General features: G+C 23.6%; 8 protein-coding genes across 8 annotated transcripts; 5 read left to right on the forward strand and 3 right to left on the reverse strand.

Moving 5' to 3' along the window:
- On the forward strand, window positions 1-213 carry DICPUDRAFT_156917 (uncharacterized protein; the record flags this gene model as incomplete). The annotated part of the gene is made up of 1 exon (XM_003292172.1): window positions 1-213. A coding segment is annotated over one exon (213 nt), but the record flags the coding sequence as incomplete, so codon positions are not given.
- Window positions 214-396: 183 nt separating this feature from the next.
- DICPUDRAFT_92825 (uncharacterized protein) lies at window positions 397-1,201 on the reverse strand. Its single transcript, XM_003292179.1, has 2 exons — window positions 940-1,201; window positions 397-711 (listed from the first exon to the last, which is right to left on the reverse strand). The coding sequence occupies exons 1-2, from the start codon at window positions 950-952 to the stop codon at window positions 515-517; spliced, it is 210 nt and encodes a 69-aa protein (XP_003292227.1). The 5' UTR covers window positions 953-1,201; the 3' UTR covers window positions 397-514.
- Window positions 1,202-4,782: 3,581 nt separating this feature from the next.
- Window positions 4,783-6,498, reverse strand: DICPUDRAFT_57796 (uncharacterized protein; the record flags this gene model as incomplete). Its single annotated transcript, XM_003292180.1, has 2 exons — window positions 4,783-5,747; window positions 5,820-6,498. 2 exons carry the CDS (start codon window positions 6,496-6,498, stop codon window positions 4,978-4,980), a joined length of 1,449 nt encoding a protein of 482 aa, XP_003292228.1. The 3' UTR covers window positions 4,783-4,977.
- A 502-nt stretch (window positions 6,499-7,000) lies between these two features.
- DICPUDRAFT_57799 (uncharacterized protein) lies at window positions 7,001-9,868 on the forward strand. The gene is made up of 3 exons (XM_003292173.1): window positions 7,001-7,538; window positions 7,637-8,221; window positions 8,302-9,868. Exons 1-3 carry the CDS (start codon window positions 7,320-7,322, stop codon window positions 9,508-9,510), a joined length of 2,013 nt encoding a protein of 670 aa, XP_003292221.1. The 5' UTR covers window positions 7,001-7,319; the 3' UTR covers window positions 9,511-9,868.
- A 1,129-nt stretch (window positions 9,869-10,997) lies between these two features.
- On the forward strand, window positions 10,998-13,311 carry DICPUDRAFT_40205 (uncharacterized protein; the record flags this gene model as incomplete). The annotated part of the gene is made up of 4 exons (XM_003292174.1): window positions 10,998-11,552; window positions 11,623-12,001; window positions 12,092-13,069; window positions 13,190-13,311. 4 exons carry the CDS (start codon window positions 10,998-11,000, stop codon window positions 13,309-13,311), a joined length of 2,034 nt encoding a protein of 677 aa, XP_003292222.1.
- A 320-nt stretch (window positions 13,312-13,631) lies between these two features.
- DICPUDRAFT_82844 (uncharacterized protein) lies at window positions 13,632-14,813 on the reverse strand (the record flags this gene model as incomplete). Its single annotated transcript, XM_003292181.1, has 1 exon — window positions 13,632-14,813. The coding sequence occupies one exon, from the start codon at window positions 14,811-14,813 to the stop codon at window positions 13,632-13,634; it is 1,182 nt and encodes a 393-aa protein (XP_003292229.1).
- Window positions 14,814-15,702: 889 nt separating this feature from the next.
- DICPUDRAFT_13138 (uncharacterized protein) lies at window positions 15,703-15,990 on the forward strand (the record flags this gene model as incomplete). The annotated part of the gene is made up of 1 exon (XM_003292175.1): window positions 15,703-15,990. A coding segment is annotated over one exon (288 nt), but the record flags the coding sequence as incomplete, so codon positions are not given.
- A 738-nt stretch (window positions 15,991-16,728) lies between these two features.
- On the forward strand, window positions 16,729-18,201 carry DICPUDRAFT_5960 (uncharacterized protein; the record flags this gene model as incomplete). Its single annotated transcript, XM_003292176.1, has 1 exon — window positions 16,729-18,201. A coding segment is annotated over one exon (1,473 nt), but the record flags the coding sequence as incomplete, so codon positions are not given.
- Window positions 18,202-18,423: the final 222 nt, after the last annotated feature.

Consider the following 18,423-nt stretch of genomic DNA (forward strand, 5'->3'; position numbering starts at 1 on the left):
AAAGCCTCTGGTGCTCGTTCCGATCTTTTATCTTCAATTATGCAAGGTATTGCCCTCAAACCAGCTGAAGAACGTAAAATTCCTGAACCAACAAGCAAAAAAGAAGAAGCTGCTGCTCTTAATGTAGCTGATATCCTTGCTAGACGTATTGCATGGGCTGCTTCCGATTCTGAAGATGATTCTGATTCTGATTCTGATTCTGAATGGGATTAAACTATAACTCTGCTATTGGATAAAGCCAATTTATTATTTAAAATAATTATATATAAAAAAAAAAATAAAAAAAATAAAAAATGTTTAATATTAAAAAAAATAAACAAAATCAAGACAGATATCTATTATAAGAAACAATAATTATTAAATATTCCCAAAAAAAAAAAATAATAATAATAGTTTATATTTGAAAAGGTTTTTTATTTATAATTTTTATATAATATATTTTACATGGACACTAGGTAGCAAAAAACATACTTCTAGGCAGGGAGTTTTTAATTTATTTTTTTAATTTTTTTTTTTAATGTGAAGGAAAAGCAGACTCTGACCCTGTAACTTTTGGATTATTATAAATATAACCAGAAACAACTGATACTTTATTTGAACCATATATATTTATATTACAATTTAAATTATTTATATTCATATTATTATTAAAATTATTATTTTTAAAGTTGGTTATCGATGAATTTTTATTTAATAAAAGAGTTATAGTATCTGTTAAAATAAAAATAAAAAAACTAATATTAATATCTATATGCATTTAATATACAATCAAAAATATATAAATATAAATTAAAAATATCTTTGAATTAAAATCACAAATAATTGAAAACCATTTAATATAATAATAAAGCAATATTCTAATTATTTTATTTACTACTAGTATTATTATTAACTATTTAACATTTAGTAAAAAAAAAATCTACAAAAAAAAATACTTACTTATAATTGTCATTCTTAAAAAAAGTGTTTATTTTTTTTTATTTTTTATTTTATTTTTATTTTTTTTTTGATTAGAACATAAAATTATTTTATTTTTTTTAAAGGAATTATTTTTTAATGTTCTTTATTAACTTTAATTAAAAAGGAAAATAGAAAATAAAATAAAATCTTTAAATAACCAAAAAAAAAGAAAAAAAAAATATCATTTTCCAACTACAAATTATAAAAAAGGAAAGTTTTTTTTTAAAAAATATTCTGTGTTGTACAACATTAAAATTATTATTATTTTTATTCTTTTATTATTTATTTATTTATTAAATTTTTTAATTTTTTATTAATGGTTTTTTTTTTTATATTAAAAACATACCCATATATTTATCAATATCTTATATAATAATTAGTTGAAGTGGAATTGTTGTTAGTATTATGGTTTAATATTAAAATGGTATTATTATTATTATTATTATTATTTTTATTTTTATTTAAAATCATTTTAAACCAATTATTGATTGTGTGTGATTTTTTTTTCTTTGTTTTTTTATTTCATTTATTTAATTTCATTTTTTTTTAAAAATAATAAAAAAAAATAGTTTGTTTCTTGTTTTAAATAAAAAGAGTATATAATAATAATTGGGTATTTTCACTTTAAAAAAATGAAATGGATTGTTAATATTCTCAACTTTCTTGTTTTGATATCAATTATTTTTATTAATATTTTTTATTATTTTAAAAAAATAAAAGAAAATGGGTGAATGGTTGAGTGTGAATGTGTTTAATGCACATGCATTTTATGTTAGAGAGAAAATGATAGATTTGAATGAGAAGAGTATTAGAGAAAAAAAAAAAATTACTAGAAAATTTCAATTCTTATGGGTGGTGTGGTTGAAAAATAAAAATTTTAATGCGAGATGTTAAATAAGAAATAGAGTTAATTTTATATTCATTTGGTGTTGTACTTTGGTTAATTTTTTAAAATGTTTTATTTATTACTTTTTTTTTAATTATTTTATAATTCATTATTTTTAAAATTAAAAAATTATGATTTAAATTCCAAGACAACTAAAATAACTATATTATAAATTAACAACAACCACAACAAAAATAATAGGAAGAAGAAAAATATAAAAATTATAATATTTGTTATTAGTACCATTATTATTATCAATCCCCAATAATTACAAAGTATGTTAATATAATTTTAAAAGGAGGGTTTTACCACTACTACCACTATCACCACCATTACCACTACTACCACCACTTTCATTTTAACACTCACACAAACACACACGCTCACTCTTTCCACCACTATCACACTCGGTTTAATATTAAATTTTTTTTTTTTTCATAATTTTTTTAAAACCTCATCTTATTAGAATTGAAATTAACAATTAATTTAATACTCTAAAATAATAGTAATAATTATTATTATCATTTGGATTTATCACGATAAATGTCTAGTTATAGAATGAACTAATGGGTGAAAGTTTTGCTGTTTTTTTATAATAAAATATTATTGTTTAATTGGATATCTTCATTTAGACATTTATATACATCTCAATTTTTAAAATCTTATTTAATTATTTCCCTTAAATTCAAAAGAAATCATTTTTTTTTATTACTTCAACTTTTTATTAATTTTAAATAAAAACAAATTAAATTATATTAATTTTTAATAAATTGTTTTCAATAGCATCAATTTTATATTTTTTTTCAATAAAAATGAAACATTTAAATAAATAAATCAATTGTAATTTGTTAATCAAGATTTTAGTTTAAAAATAATTGTATTTATTAATTTGTAACTTTTATCTACAAAAAATTATTATTTAAAAAAAGAAAATACATATTTTTTTTTTTAAAGTTCAATCTCTTGTCATTACTAAATTCATTAAATATCTATATATAAGGTTATATAAATGTATATGTTTTTGGTGTGTGTGAATTATTTAAGGTGGATGGTGTGTGTGTTTTTTTTTAAAAATTTAATTAATTAATTATGGTGTGGTTTAAAATTATTTCTTTGTTGATGATATATTGTGTTTGTTTTTATGTGGCACACTCTTGTGTGCTATAAATACATACCTTTCTCTTTTTTTTTCCTAATTCAATTTTCCCAAATCATTAAGTATAAACTTTTTTATGTGGTAACTACTTATCTTTTTTCCTTTTAATTTTTAAATACAATTAACAATTTTGAAAAAATTATTATTAAAGATATTTTTTTTCTTTTTATAATGAATATGAAAATCAAGATGGGCACACCTTTCATATTAAATAATATCTAACCCAACCTAAACATAAGTTTTTTTATTAGAAACTAATGATTATGATCAAATTATCATTGTCAAAAATAATAAAAAAAAACCAAAAGTTAACAATTGGTATTTAAGATTGAGATATTGATGATGATGCTGATGATGCTGATGATGGTGATATAGACGTTATTATTATAATATGATTATTACGGGCTTTTGTGCATGGTATTGATGGATTTATAATTTAAATCTTACCTACTACAGTGTTTTGGGTATTTTTTTTTTAACTTTTTGTTAAGGAAAAAAATTATTAAAAACAACATACAATTCTAAAACAACAAATACAAATAAACAAAATAATAATAACTTTTATGATTATCAGTAAATCGTTATTATAATCATTAACATCATCATCATTAACAAATAGATCTTTCTAACAAAATCTTTTGATCACTTTCCATTTTTTTTATAATATCAAAATCTGATACCCTTTAATTGGTTGATAAGAAAAAATACAAGTGCAATATCTTTTATTGTTATTTTTATAGTTGCAAAAATAGAAGCAAACTAAAAATGAAAACAATTAAAAAAAAACCTCCAACTCTTTCCTCCTTTTATATTTTATCCATTTTATAAATTTGGTAATAAATTTTAATATTTAGAACCCAATAAAAAACAAGTTGTTATCTTTGAATGATGTGGTTAAAAAAAAAAAAAACTTTAATTCGTTTTAAATTGTGATTAAATGTTTGAAAGTGGTGTGGTGTGGTGGGGTATAGTGGGTTGTAGTGTGAGTGTGAAAAAGCTGTATCTGTACATCTTTCAGCGGGGTAAATATCTATTGATGGTTAATGGCTAATTTTTAAATTTGGTAGTGGTGAAAAAACTGTATACATTAAAAAAAAAAAATAGTAAAAAAAAAAAAAAAAATGGTTATGGAGGTTTATTGTTATAAATAGTATATATTTTAATTTTCACTATGCTTTTCTTTTTTTTAAATAATATTTAATAGGAGGTATATTTTTATATTTTTATATTTTTAAAAAATTTAAAAAAAAAAAAAGTGATTATTAGAAAAATGGTTTAATATTTCTTTTTTTTAATAAAAAAAAAGATATAATTAAAACATATAATAAATAATAATTAAATAACTAATTATGCCTAAAATAGAAAACAAAATTAAAAATATATAAATAAAATCAAAAATAAATTTTTTTTTTTAACTTCAAAAAAACAATATTTATTAGATTTATATTATATTATTGCCTGCATTATTATAAATTTTTATTATCTGAATTATTTATTATAATATACACTGTTCATTATTACATGAATACTTGAAAAAATCATTATTATTATCATCACTTATATTGTCTTTATAGTTACCTTTTTTTTTTTTTTTAATAAATTAATATGCGTTGATGGAAATTGGATTGTGTTTTTTTTTTTTTTCTTTTTTTCTAAAATATAATAGTGTCCCTTTTTCTTTTTGGCTAAAATACTACATTCTAAAATTTTATAAAATTTAAAAAAGATAAAAATATAAAAAAAAGAAATAACAATTATTTTAAATTGTTAATTTTTAAATATAATTTTTAAATCTATATAATTTATATATAAAATATAAATAATTTTATTATTAAATGCTAATTAGTAATAATTGCTTATTTTATAAATTAAATATTATTATTATTATTATTATTATTATTATTATTATTATTAATAATATATTGTTATTATTTGTACTATTATTGTTATTATTGTTTTTAAATTATTTAAATTTTTAATTAATAATTTTAAGATTTGTTTTAGGACGAGTTGAATTAATTTTGTGTTGATATTCGATAACTTTTGATTTGAGTTGATTTTCGTTTACGGTAGTAAGTCTAGAGTTTCTTAATAATTGTTTACCTGATACCCAAACATCGGTGACATGGTTAGTGCCAACATAAACTAAATGTGAGATTGGGTCATAAACTGGGTGACTTGAAACTTTGACGGCAATAAAATCTGCAAGTTTACCAATTTGGAGTGAACCTAATTTATCATCGACACCTAAAGCCTTAGCACCATTAATAGTAGACATAGCAAGCATTTTATAAGATGGTGTTACTGATTCGCCACCTTCTGGTGTGTGGGTATTGCTTGATAATTTATCGATATATGCTGCAGTTCTCATTTCGCCTAACATATCTAAATCGTCGTTTGATGCTGCTGAATCTGTACCGATTGATACGTTAATACCGAGTTTTAAAAGTTTGTGAACTGGTGAAACGCCTTTAACACCCAATTTCAAATTGGACTCTGGACAATGAACTACATGAATACCACTTTTAGCAGTTAAATCAATATCTTCCTTTGTTAATTGTGTCATATGTGCTGCAATTAATGATGGTGATAAAACTGAAAGATCTCTTAATCTATCGATTGGTCTCTTACCAACTGCTTTAATTTCTTCTGATACCTCGTGGCATGTTTCATGTAAATGTGTATGAATTTTAATATTATATTTTTCTGATAATTCTTTAACTTTGATATATGCTTCATCAGTAACTAAATTAAAAAAATAAAAAAAATGTTAATATCTTTTTAGTATTTATTATATATATATATAATTATGCCTACTTGTATAAACAGCATGTGGACCAAGTGAAATTTTGATTTTACTATTATTTCTATAATTTTCGATTAAAGTAATACCCTTTTCGATATATTCAGCTTCAGTTTTAGCATAGACAGTTGGGAATTTAATAATTGGTGCGGCCACTGTAGCTCTCATTCCAAATGATTCGTATACTTTAGCGGCAACTTCTGGGTAAAAATACATATCATTACAATAAGTTGTACCAGTTTTGATCATTTCTAAACAAGCTAACTCTGTACCAACTTTAACAAACTCTTCACTGACATATTGTGCTTCAGCAGGCCAGATGAACTTTGTTAACCAATCGTGCAATGAAACGTCGTCAGCATAACCTCTTAATAATGACATTGCGCTGTGACTGTGCATATTGAAGAAACCTGGTGCTAAAATATATTCGCTTGTTGAATTTACAGATGAACTGTTGTCTGAATTCATTTCTTTTAAATTTATAACATTCTTTACATTATATCTCATTTCTAAATCTGAGAATCTAACAATATCTAAAATCTTTTCATCCTTGACTACTAAACAATGATTTTCGTAAACTGTGTTCTCTGGAATAACTGGAATAATCCATTTGGCAACAACTGCAAAATCAGCATCGACAATTGCTAATGCATTAGCAGCGGTGGTATCTGTTGTATTACTATTATTCTCCATGATTTCAATCATCCTAAGTTTTAATGAATATTATTATATGTAGTGTTATATATGTGCTATATTATTTATATTGTTTTTATTTATATATAATTTATTTATTGTCCGCTATTAAAAATAATTTAAAAATTATTAAATAAATTTTTTATTTTTTATTTTTTTTAAAATAATTTAAAAAAGTAAAAGTATTTTACAAATTGGTAATGTTTAAATAATTTTTTTTTTTTAAAAAAAAATTAAATTATTACTAATAAAATCGAGTATAGATAAAAGTATCTTTGCTATTACTATTATTATCTAAAATATGTGAATAAAAAAAAAAAAACGAGAAAAATTATTAATTTAATCTTTTTTTTTTTTTTATTATTATTTTATTTATTTATTTTTTTTAAAAATTTATTTTTTTTTAATTTTTTTTTAATTTTTTTTTTAATTTTTTTTTTTCAAAACGAGTATTATCGTTTTTTTTTTTTAACTTTTTTTTTTTTTTTTTTTTTTTTTTTTTCTCCAAAGTGTGTTCTATTTACGAAAAATTTTATTCTTTAAAGATATACATAATAATTATTTTTTAATCAAATAATAAATTTATTATAATAATTTTTTAATAAAAGAATAATCTAATCACAAATAGAAAATATTTCTTTCACAACACAATCACACATACCAAATAAAAACCGAGAACTAAAAAATCGAAAATTTAGATAGAATTTATAATTTATAATCAATATCTATTTTTATAATATTTGTCAACTATTTCAAAATTTGAAATTGATTCAACCTACACACCCAAACAAACAAACACATACATACATATATAAATAAAAATGGTTCTTTATAATTTTAAAAAAATTCAAGTTGTACCAACATCAAAAGATTTTGTTGATATCGTTTTATCAAAAACCCAAAGAAAAACACCAACTGAAATTCACAAACAATATGCTATTGGTCGTATTCGTACATTTTATATTAGAAAAGTTAAATACACTGCTCAATCATACCACGAAAAATTAACTCAAATTATCAACGATTTCCCATTATTAGATGTAAGTAAAATTATTAATATTGATAAATAAATTGATAAAATAATCATAAAAATTATTTACTAATTTATAATATTTTTTTTATTATTTTATTTAAATAGGATATTCATCCATTTTATGCAGATTTAATTAATGTATTATATGATAAAGATCATTATAAACTTGCATTAGGTCAATTAAATACCGCAAGAAATCTTATTGATAATTTATCAAAAGATTATTTAAGATTATTAAAGTATGGTGATTCTTTATATCGTTGTAAACAATTAAAGAGAGCAGCATTAGGTAGAATGTGTACATTAATGTTAAAACAAAGTGCCTCATTACAATATTTAGAACAAGTTAGACAACATCTTGCTCGTTTACCATCCATCGATCCAAATACCCGTACACTCTTATTAACTGGTTATCCAAATGTTGGTAAATCAAGTTTTATGAATAAACTCACAAGAGCCAACGTTGATGTCCAACCATATGCTTTCACCACTAAATCATTATTTGTTGGTCACACTGACTTTAAATATAACTCATGGCAAGTTATCGATACTCCAGGTATTTTAGATCACCCATTAGATGAACGTAATACAATTGAAATGCAATCTATTACCGCTTTAGCCCATTTACACTCATGTGTTTTATTCTTAGTTGATATTTCAGAAAGATGTGGTTACACAATTAAACAACAAGTAAGTATTTTTATTTTCCCTATTGGTATTCATTAATTATATATGGTATTAATTATTTTCATTTTTTTCATTAAATTTAGGTCGATTTATTCTTTAGTATTAAAGCATTATTTTTAAATAAACCATTAGTTGTTATTTTAAATAAAATCGATGCCAGAAGACCAGAAGATGTACCAGAAGATGATTGGAATCTCATTCAATCATTAAGTGATCCAGCTAGAGGTGGTATTGGTGGCACTCAATTAGTTCCAATGTCCAATTTAACTGAAGAAGGTATCGCTAAAGTTAAAGAAACCGCCTGTTCAATCCTTTTCGAAGAAAGAGTTGAAAAGAAATTAAAATCAGCCAAATTAGAAAAAGAAATTCACAGACTTCATTTAGCTGTACCAGTTGCAAGAGATAATAAAAAACGTCCACCATGCATTCCACAATCTGTTGTCGCTGCTCGTCAACAAGCTGAAATGGAAGAAGAAGGCGATGAAAAGAAACCAGTTCTTACTGCTGCCATGAGAGAAATGCTCGAAGAAGCTGAACATGACGAACAATATGCTCAAGGTATTATTCCAATCTTTGATATCAATGCTTGGAAAAAGAAATTCCTCCTCAAAAACGAAGAATGGAAATTCGATATTGTCCCAGAAATCATTGACGGTAAAAACATTGCTGATTTTGTCGATCCAGATATTCTCAAACGTTTAGAAGAACTCGAAATGGAAGAAGAAGCTTTCCTTGAAGAACTCAAAAACAATGGTGGTGATGAAGATTCAGAATCTGATCTCGATGAAGAAAATCAACAACTCTATGATGAAATTCAAGAAAAGAAACACGAACTTCGTATTAACCATAGAATTAAAGATTCAGGTAAACCACAAATCACTCGTGTTAAAGGTATCGATACTGAACATATGAAGAAACACCTTACTTCAATGCACGTCGAAAAAGAAGAACTCGATGATATTATGGCTAGTGTTCGTGAACGTTCAAAATCACGTATCACCGGTAGAAAACGTGATCGTTCAGAATCTCGTGATGCCTCACAATCAGCTGCTAGAGACCAATCTCTCAGTCGTTCACAATCCCGTTCACGTTCACGTACTATTGCTCCAGTACCAGGTGAAGGTTATGCTGATCTTGCTCAAAAAATATTGGCTGAAAAACTCGCTAAGGTTCATGCCAGAAAAAGAAATAAGGATGGTAGAAAAGGTGAAGCCGATCGTCACGTTTATGATGAAATGCCAAAACATCTTTTCTCTGGTAAAAGAAGTCGTGGTGGTCAAGATAGAAGATAAATTAATTTTTATTTTATTTTTATATTTTACATTTACAACAACAATAATAATATATCAATTTTTATACACACATACAAATTATAATACTTTTATATTTAATCAAATTTTAATTAATTTTTTAAAACCATCACACATTCACACCTACACCCACATAAAAATCATCTTATAAATTATAATAATAATAATAATAATAATAATATCAACCAAATCTCTTGTTTAATAGAATTTCTCAAACATTCAACTCCTAACCTTTTTTAAAATCATTTCAATGATTCTAAAAATATAAAAAGAAAATAATTTTAAAAAAAAACTAAAAATAAAAAAAAAAAAAAAAAATAATAATAATTTTAAAAAAACCATTCACTGTTTATTTGATTTTTTAGATATTTTGATTTTAATTTTCATATGTTTCAAAAAAAAAAAAATAATAATAAGGTTATTTTATACCTCTTTATTAAATAATCTTAAAGAACTATTTTTAACTTCTTTTTCCAAAATAAAAAAATAATTAAAAATAATTAAAAAAAAAATTATCGGTTATATATTTTTTAAAAATATAGGAGTATGAGTTACAACAAAAAAAAGTTAGGGTTTTAGTATTTAAAAAATGTGTATGTATATTTTTTTTTTTTTTTTTTTTTTTTTTTTTAATGTTTGTTAAAACGTGTTTATTGTAGAGTAGGTACAGAAATAATAAAATAAATAATAATTTTGATTATAGCAAATAAAAACACATCTAGTCATAAAATATCAAAATCATCGTATTATTATTATAAAAAATAAAAAAATTACACTTAAAACTTGTCCACATAGAACTTTTTTCTTTTTTTTTCTTTTTTCTTTAAGAAAAAAATCTTTGAATCATGCAAATTTGTTTTTTCTTATTCAAAAAAATGATAACAATAAAATATTTTAGTAAGAATTTTACTTCAACGCCCCCCACACATATTTACACATACAATTACATCAAACACCCCCACAAAATTTTTAAAAAATAAATTAATTTAAAATATTTTAAAATTTTACTTATTGCCCCCCCAACACAAAATAAAAAAAAATAATAATAAATAAATAATCATATAAAGCATCATCATCATCATCTTGGATATTATAATATAATCATAAATCAACAAATAATTTTTATTTATTTTTAATATTCTTTTAGATAAAAAACAAAGCAAAAGCAAAAGCAAAAACAAAAACAAATAAATAATTATAAATAATAATAATAAGGTTTTTTTATATATATATATATTTTTTTCAAATCACTCTTTTTTTCAAATTTATGATAATTAAAAGTATAACTTAGTATATAATATATATTTTTTCAATATATATTTATATATATTTACATATATATTTATATAATAAATATATAAATAGCCTTAATACAAATTTCAAGGCATCAAAGCAACAATAAAAACAACAAACAAACAAACAAACAAATAAATAGATAAATAAATCAAAAAAAGAAATCAAAAAGAAAAATGGGCGTTTGTGACAGTGATACAGCACTTGGAAAATCAAATATATCATGTACTTTCTGTTCATATCTATTTAACAAGTCCTATGAGTTGGCAGGTAGTGGCGATTCTGCTTTAGTGTTTAATGCAATGGTAGATAGTATGGCATTGGGTTATATTTTTTCAGCATTGTATTTATTATTTAGACTACAAAGAAGTTATACCTTTCTTCAAAAGAATAGTCCAATCAACAGACCATCAGCAATTAACAATGTGATAGAAGATGTTTGGGATAAGAATTTCGGTATCTCTATGGATTCTCCACAAATTATTAATTCAACCTACTTCAAACATACATTATTGGTTAGTTTATGGCTAGCATTCGAAGGTTTGCTCTTATTATTTTTACCACCCAATTCAATTATCTACCCAATTTTGGTTATTCTCGTCGGCTCTGGTCATGTAGTTACAGATAACTGGATTTTAATTTTCTTGTATGGCAAAGAGGATGATAGATTTTCAGCTAGAAGGTCATTGTATTTATGTGCATTACTATATTTAATAGTATTGGCAACAAGTGTATGTATACATATAATTCTTTTGTATAATAATAATAATTTACTAAAACTTTTTTATCTTTTTATTTTAGATGTCATCATTTTTTGACGATAAAGAAAAATGTAATAACATGAGCTGTCAAACCTTTATGTTTGAAGATGAATATACTCTCTTTGCATTTAGTGCAGCAGGATTTTTAGTTTATATTATAGTTTTGGGTTTAACATTAAAGAGATCACTCCTTAGACCAACAAGTAGAGTTTGGTTATGTTTTTTGATAGCATACAATTGCCTCAATTCAGTTGGATCACTTTTAAATATTTTTAATACCGATGTTGGCTATTGTTTTTTAGGAATTGGTAGTGTAATCTATTCATTTGCATATGGTCCAATATTATTCAAAACTTGTGGTGATGATACCAACTTATTAAGAGCAAGAAGCGAATTTTTACCATTGTTGACAAATTTCAGTAAGTAGTTTAAATTCATAATGATAATGCGTGATTATTCACAAGTTTTAAAATTTACTAACAATATCCTTTTATTATTAAAATCTATAGATGAATATACAAGTTTGTTTGGTAGAGAGTCAATTGCAACCAGTGGTGAAGGGGCAGCATCAGCTTTACAATTATCAGCATTTTATATTAGATTTAACGAGTTTAAATTTGGACATGTTATTGGTGAAGGTTATTTTGGAGAGGTTAGAAAAGCAGTATGGAAGGGTGCTGTTGTTGCAGTTAAAATTCTTCATCGTAATTCATTTAGAAACACAGATGGCAATAAAGAAGAGAATGTTTTCTTCAAAGAGGTTGCAATCCTTAGTATTTTAAGACATCCCAATGTATTACAATTTTTAGGTGTTTGCTCAGAAACCAACCTCAATTGTATTGTAACAGAATATATGGCAGGTGGCAGTCTTGATCGTTTGTTGGCAGATCGTTACTTTTTATTAAGACAAAACCCAATAATGGCATGGTCACTCTCTTTATCAATTGCAAGAGGAATGTTTTATTTACACGACTGGAAACCAAACCCAATCCTCCACAGAGATTTATCAACTAAAAATATATTATTGGATGAAAGTTTAACAATTGCCAAAGTAGCAGATTTCGGTCTCAGTAAAGAACAAAATTTTGAAATGACATCAACCGTTGGTCATTTATGTTATCAAGCACCAGAAGTATTTATTGGTGATCTCTATACCCCAAAGGCCGATGTTTATTCATTTGGTATTTTAATTTGGTGTCTTTTAACCGGTGAACAACCAAATCAAAATCTACAACCATTAAAAATGGCAAATATGGCCGCCCATGAAGATTATAGACCACCAATCCCATCACCTTTAGAACCAATGTGGGAACCTTTGGCAAAATTAGCCACCATGTGTTGGAAAAAGAACCCAGAAGAAAGACCTTCATTCAATTTTATTTTAGACTTTTTAGAAAGCCAAATGCCAATTCATGCAAACTATAATAGCTATAAACCAACAATACCTTATAATGGAAGCATTGGCAAAATTAATACCGATATTGGCGGTAATAGATATACAAGCATTTCAGTTTCAAATAAAAATACTAGTGAAAATAATTATATAACTGATAATTATATAGAACCAAATAATAATAACAATAGTAATAATAATTTTAATTATATAGATAATGATATTAATAACAACAATAATAATAATAATATAAATAATGGCGGTTTAAATAACAGTTCTAATAGCAACAGTAACAGCAATTTGCAAGAAGAGGAGTTCCATTATATTGACGGTTAAAATTATATTTTTTAAAAAAAATTTGTAACACCAAGAAAAAATAATTATATAAAAGTATATTATATAATTATAAGTAAGGAATCAAAGTAATATTGTATTAAATTACACTATTGCTCATCATAACATAAAACTGTATATATACCAAAAAAAAAAATGTTGTGATGAAAAATTTAAATAAAATTTTGTAAATAGTTTAAATTAAATTAATTATTTATTTTTTATATTTTATCTGTTTTTTTTTTTTTATATTTGATAAAGTTTTAAAATAACTACTATTTTAAAAATTTATAATGATGAAGTTTATTTTTTTTTTAACAGTTTTAGATACAGTAGGTTGATGAGTGGAACTCGGTTCTAACGTATTTTGGTTGTTGTGGTTTTTGTAGATGTTGTTTTGTGTTTTCATGTATTATAATTGGGCTGTTTGTATCTTTTCTACCACCTTTAGATTCAAAGTCATTTGTATATCTTGATGTGGAGGATGATGTTCCAGAGCTTGGATTAGCGGTAACTGAGCAAGATCCAGATTCGCAACTGGCACCAGTATAAACACCTGTTGGGTTGCAAGATCCAGATTCGCAACTGGCACTAGTATAAACACCTGTTGGGTTGCAAGACCCAGATTCGCAACTGGCACTGGTAATAACACCTGTTGGGTTGCAAGACCCAGATTCGCAACTGGCGCTAGTATAAACACCTGTTGGGTTGCAAGACCCAGATTCGCAACTGGCACTGGTAATAACACCAGATGGGTTGCAAGATCCAGACTCACAACTTTGGCCTGTAGGGAAACTGTTTGATGTGGAGCTATAGGTTGTAGTGTATGGTGTTGAGGAGTCAGAGTCAGATTGGGGACTAGAGTCAGAGGTAGCATTATAGAATTGGGAGATTAAGTTACAATTTGAGCTTAATGATTCTGGTTGGGAGCATTGACCATTTCTTTGACAGTTAACAGAATATGGCTTTTTATTAATATCACAATAGTAGGTTAAATAGCCTTGAGACAATTTGGCGAATGTGGTGCCACTAATAAAATATTGGACGATTAAAATATTATCAGAGTCACAAGTATAGTTACCCATGAATGTTTTAACAATAGATCCTGAGCTAATTGGTATATAAGGAGTAGAGCTTGTTGTTAATTTGAGGTAAAATCTCTGTTTGTTTGCTACAACGGTGCCATCAAAAAATATTTCCGAGGATGGAATGCAAGAGTTAATTTCGAAAGTTTCTTGAAGCCCAACTTGAATAGAGCATTGATCTTTGAAATTGTTAACATACATATTCCATGAAACTTTGTTTTTATCAGCTGTAAAAACATAACTTCGATAGTCATCAATGGAGACACAATAATCGGTTGTAATGGAATAACCTACACCATAGTCTGAGCTATTTTGACATTGAGAATCACTGAAAACTTGTAAATTAACATATTGGTTGGACAGTTGTTTCCCCAAGCAATGAGAAATAAATAAAATAAATACACAAATTATTAATTTCATTTTTGGTTTATTTTAACAATGAAATTTTTATTTTTATGCATAATTTTTTTTATATTTTTTTTTAAAATTTAATTTGATTTTTACATGGAAAATAAAAGGTGGGAAATTTATATATTTTTGATTTTTTACATTGAAAATAAAAGGTAGGAAATTTAAATATATTTGATTTTTTAAAATACCAGGTTTAAAGAAAAATAAAATTTATTTTTTAGGAATATCATTATCTTTTCCAACTAAATTTTTTTCATTTTAATGCAAAAATTTAAAATTGTATAGATCTAGTTAGAGATGTTTTTAAAAAAAATGTTGGAATATTATAACAATAATAATCTTTTTGAAATCAATAATACTATATTTATATTGAAAATAAATAAAACCATAAAATAAATTGAAATAAAAATAATCATTTCTTGTATTTTTTTAAATTGTTTCTTGAAAAAAAAAGAAAAAACCAACACAAAATCCTCAATTATTTTTTTTTTTTTAAAAATAAATAATAAATTTATTTTATTTTTTGTTATTCTATTTAAATAAACAGATAAATAAAATACTAATCAATCTTAAACTCTTTATGGTTTCAATTTTATAGAGCTTTTTTTATTTTGATTACATTAAAACTGTGAATTTTTTTGAAGAGGAATAGAAATACAGTTATTTTACAAAAACTTGGATCATTATTTAAAAATACAAGTACAATGTCTGAAAAAGAATAATATAAATACTACCAACCCAAATCAAGCTGAGGTTTATATTAGTTATCCAATTCATTTATTTAAGTTGTAGGTACCTTAGTTTTTTAAAGTTATATAAATCAATACTATTTCTATTGTATAAATATTAATATTGTTGCTTTAATTTTTTATCACTAGTGATAATAATAATTCAGAGTAATGTTTCAATAAAATATTCAGGTTGGCTCGAAAATAACAACAAAGTTGGAAGTTCATTTGATTCTAATATTTCATCAGGAACTCAATTTCGTTTTGAAGTTGGTGTAGGAAGAGTTATTAAAGGTTGGGACCTTGGTGTCATCGGTATGAGAAAAGGTATTAAAAGAGTTTTGGCCATTCCTTCTGAATTGGGTTATGGTGAAAAAGAAAACTCTAGTATTCCAAGCGGTTCCAATTTAATCTTTGAAATCGAAGTTACTGGTTCAAAGAGAAAAGAAAGTTCTGAACAAAAATTACCAAATTATAATGTTGCTGACCATATAGATTATAATAGCCAAAATATAAATAATAATGGTGAATTGTTTAAATTTTAGCCAGAGAAATTAAATCATCAATCGATCAAGTCAACAAATTTAATACATTGAAGATATCAATAAATTTAATTTTGATTAAATAAAAGATATTTATTAAAAATGGGGGCAGTTATTTTATTTTTTATTTTTTATTTTTATTTTTAATTTTTATTTTTTATATTATATTTTTTATTTTTTATTATTTATTTTTTAAATAAAATTTTTTTTATTATAAAATACAAAAAAAAAAATAAAACAATGTTAATGAGGTTATCATAATTTATTTTTTTACAATTTTTTTGTTGGGATCTAATGGTGTTTCTATTTCGAGGATGATTCAATAATGATTTTTTATTTGAATTATTTTTGTAAAATTAGAATTCTCTATGTTGTTATGTGTGGGACTGTGAATATAATTTTTTTACCACACCAACACAATAAAATCTATTAAAAAAAATTTAAATTTAAAAATTTTTTTACAAAAAAACAAAAATTAAATTAAATTAAAAAAAAAATTTAAATTTAAAATTAAAATTAAATTAAATAAAAATTCACTAATAAATAAAAACACTTTTTCATAACAAATAAATTTTATACATATTTATTTATTTATAATTTAATATATAATTTTTTTTAAATATAAATTTATATATATAAATATTTTATAAAATGAAAAAAATTACATCAAAAATAATTTATAAAGAAATTATCCACTACTGTATAAAAGAAGAAAGAGAAGAAGGAAAATGGAAATACCAATTGGCATTGGTTTGTAAATTGTGGTTTAGTGTAATAAAGAAATTAGTTAACCATTTTGTAGTAAATGATTTCAAAAGTTTAGAGTATTTAGAAAAAAGATTAATAATTATTCACGAGCAACAAGAGGGCCAAAAAAGATTAGACCGTTTTAACCACTATTTTACAAGCAACAATATGATTTACACTCATCGTAATAACAACTATTTTTCAATTTTAAATGGAATAACTAAATTAATTTTTAAAGATTTAGACAATAATTTAATAATTTATAGTAACAATAACAATAGTAATAATAATAATAATGATAGTTATTATAAAATAATATCATCAATAAGAGAACTAATAAAAAATATTTCAAGTATAAAACAAATTAAATTTTTATTATCAGATACATTTTTTGTAGAATTGCAACCATCAAGTTTTTATCTAGAAAGTTTAAAAATAAAATCATCAAATAAAATTACATTTCCTTTAGAGAGTGTAGCAGAAACATTATTAAAATCAATAAATTTAAAAACAGTATCACTAAATTCATTTTGTTATTGCTCAAATCCAATGGTTTTCCTAGGCGCTTTAATCAAGTCTAAAGTCCAGAACTTTAATTTGAAGATCGATAGTCATGGTAACCTTTCAATTGACCACTTACTAGAGAAGAACTTTTCATCTTTTAAAATATCAGGTGCCAAATTATATTTGGAAAGATTTAATATGGTGATTAATCAACCATCCATTGAATATATAGATTCTCCTTTACACTTTATGGAAAATGAACCAATGGAAAATATTATTACATTTTGTGATAATTTAAAAAATAATAAAACCATTAGAAAACTCAGCATTTCTGGGGATATAGGGTTACCACTTTCAAGTACAATTTCAAGACTTTTTTCAAATGTGTTTTCCTTCAATCAAACCATTACCTCTTTAAGCATTAGCAAATTAAAGATTATTTCAGAAGGCTTCTTTCAATCATTAATCAAACACCCAACTTTAACCCAATTAGAACTTACTGATGGCTGTATAGATGAATCTTTATTAATCAGTTTATCAAATTTACTCTGTGAACCATCAAAAACAAAAATCGAATACTTATCAATAAGAAATAATAATATTTCAGATATTAATTCAAGTATATATATGATATTCCTAAAGAGTACAACATTAAAAGGAATAGATTTATCAAATAATAACTTCACTGTTCACCAAACGGGCAAAATGTTTGAAGCACTCTCCAACAATGATTATATTTACAAATTGGATTTTTCAAATAGCTGCAATTTTTCAACCAATCACTTAGTTAAATCATTAAATAATTATATAAACAATAGTAAAAAATTACTTGCCATTAATTTATATAATTGTTATTTAATAAATCAAAAAAACAACAATTACGACGGTAATAATAATAATTTAGAAAACTTTTTAAAATTAAATAATGATTTAGTATTATTTTGTAAAAAGTTTAATTATAAAACTTCATTTCTTGTATAAACAAATAAACAAATAAACAAATAAATAAATAAAAAACATTTATATTTTTAAATTATTTTATTATTATTATTACAAAAAATTTTTATTTATTTTTTTAAAAAAATGAATATATATTAG

This window comes from Dictyostelium purpureum (genome assembly GCF_000190715.1).
Source record: "Dictyostelium purpureum unplaced genomic scaffold DICPUscaffold_327, whole genome shotgun sequence".
NCBI lineage: Eukaryota > Evosea > Eumycetozoa > Dictyosteliales > Dictyosteliaceae > Dictyostelium > Dictyostelium purpureum.

Coding starts and splice junctions, on each gene's coding strand:
- DICPUDRAFT_57799 (XM_003292173.1), top strand. CDS start 7,320: ATGGTTCTTTATAATTTTAAAAAAATTCAAGTTGTACCAACATCAAAA. Junction 7,539..7,636: donor ACGATTTCCCATTATTAGAT/GTAAGTAAAATT, acceptor TTATTTAAATAG/GATATTCATCCATTTTATGC. Junction 8,222..8,301: donor GTTACACAATTAAACAACAA/GTAAGTATTTTT, acceptor CATTAAATTTAG/GTCGATTTATTCTTTAGTAT.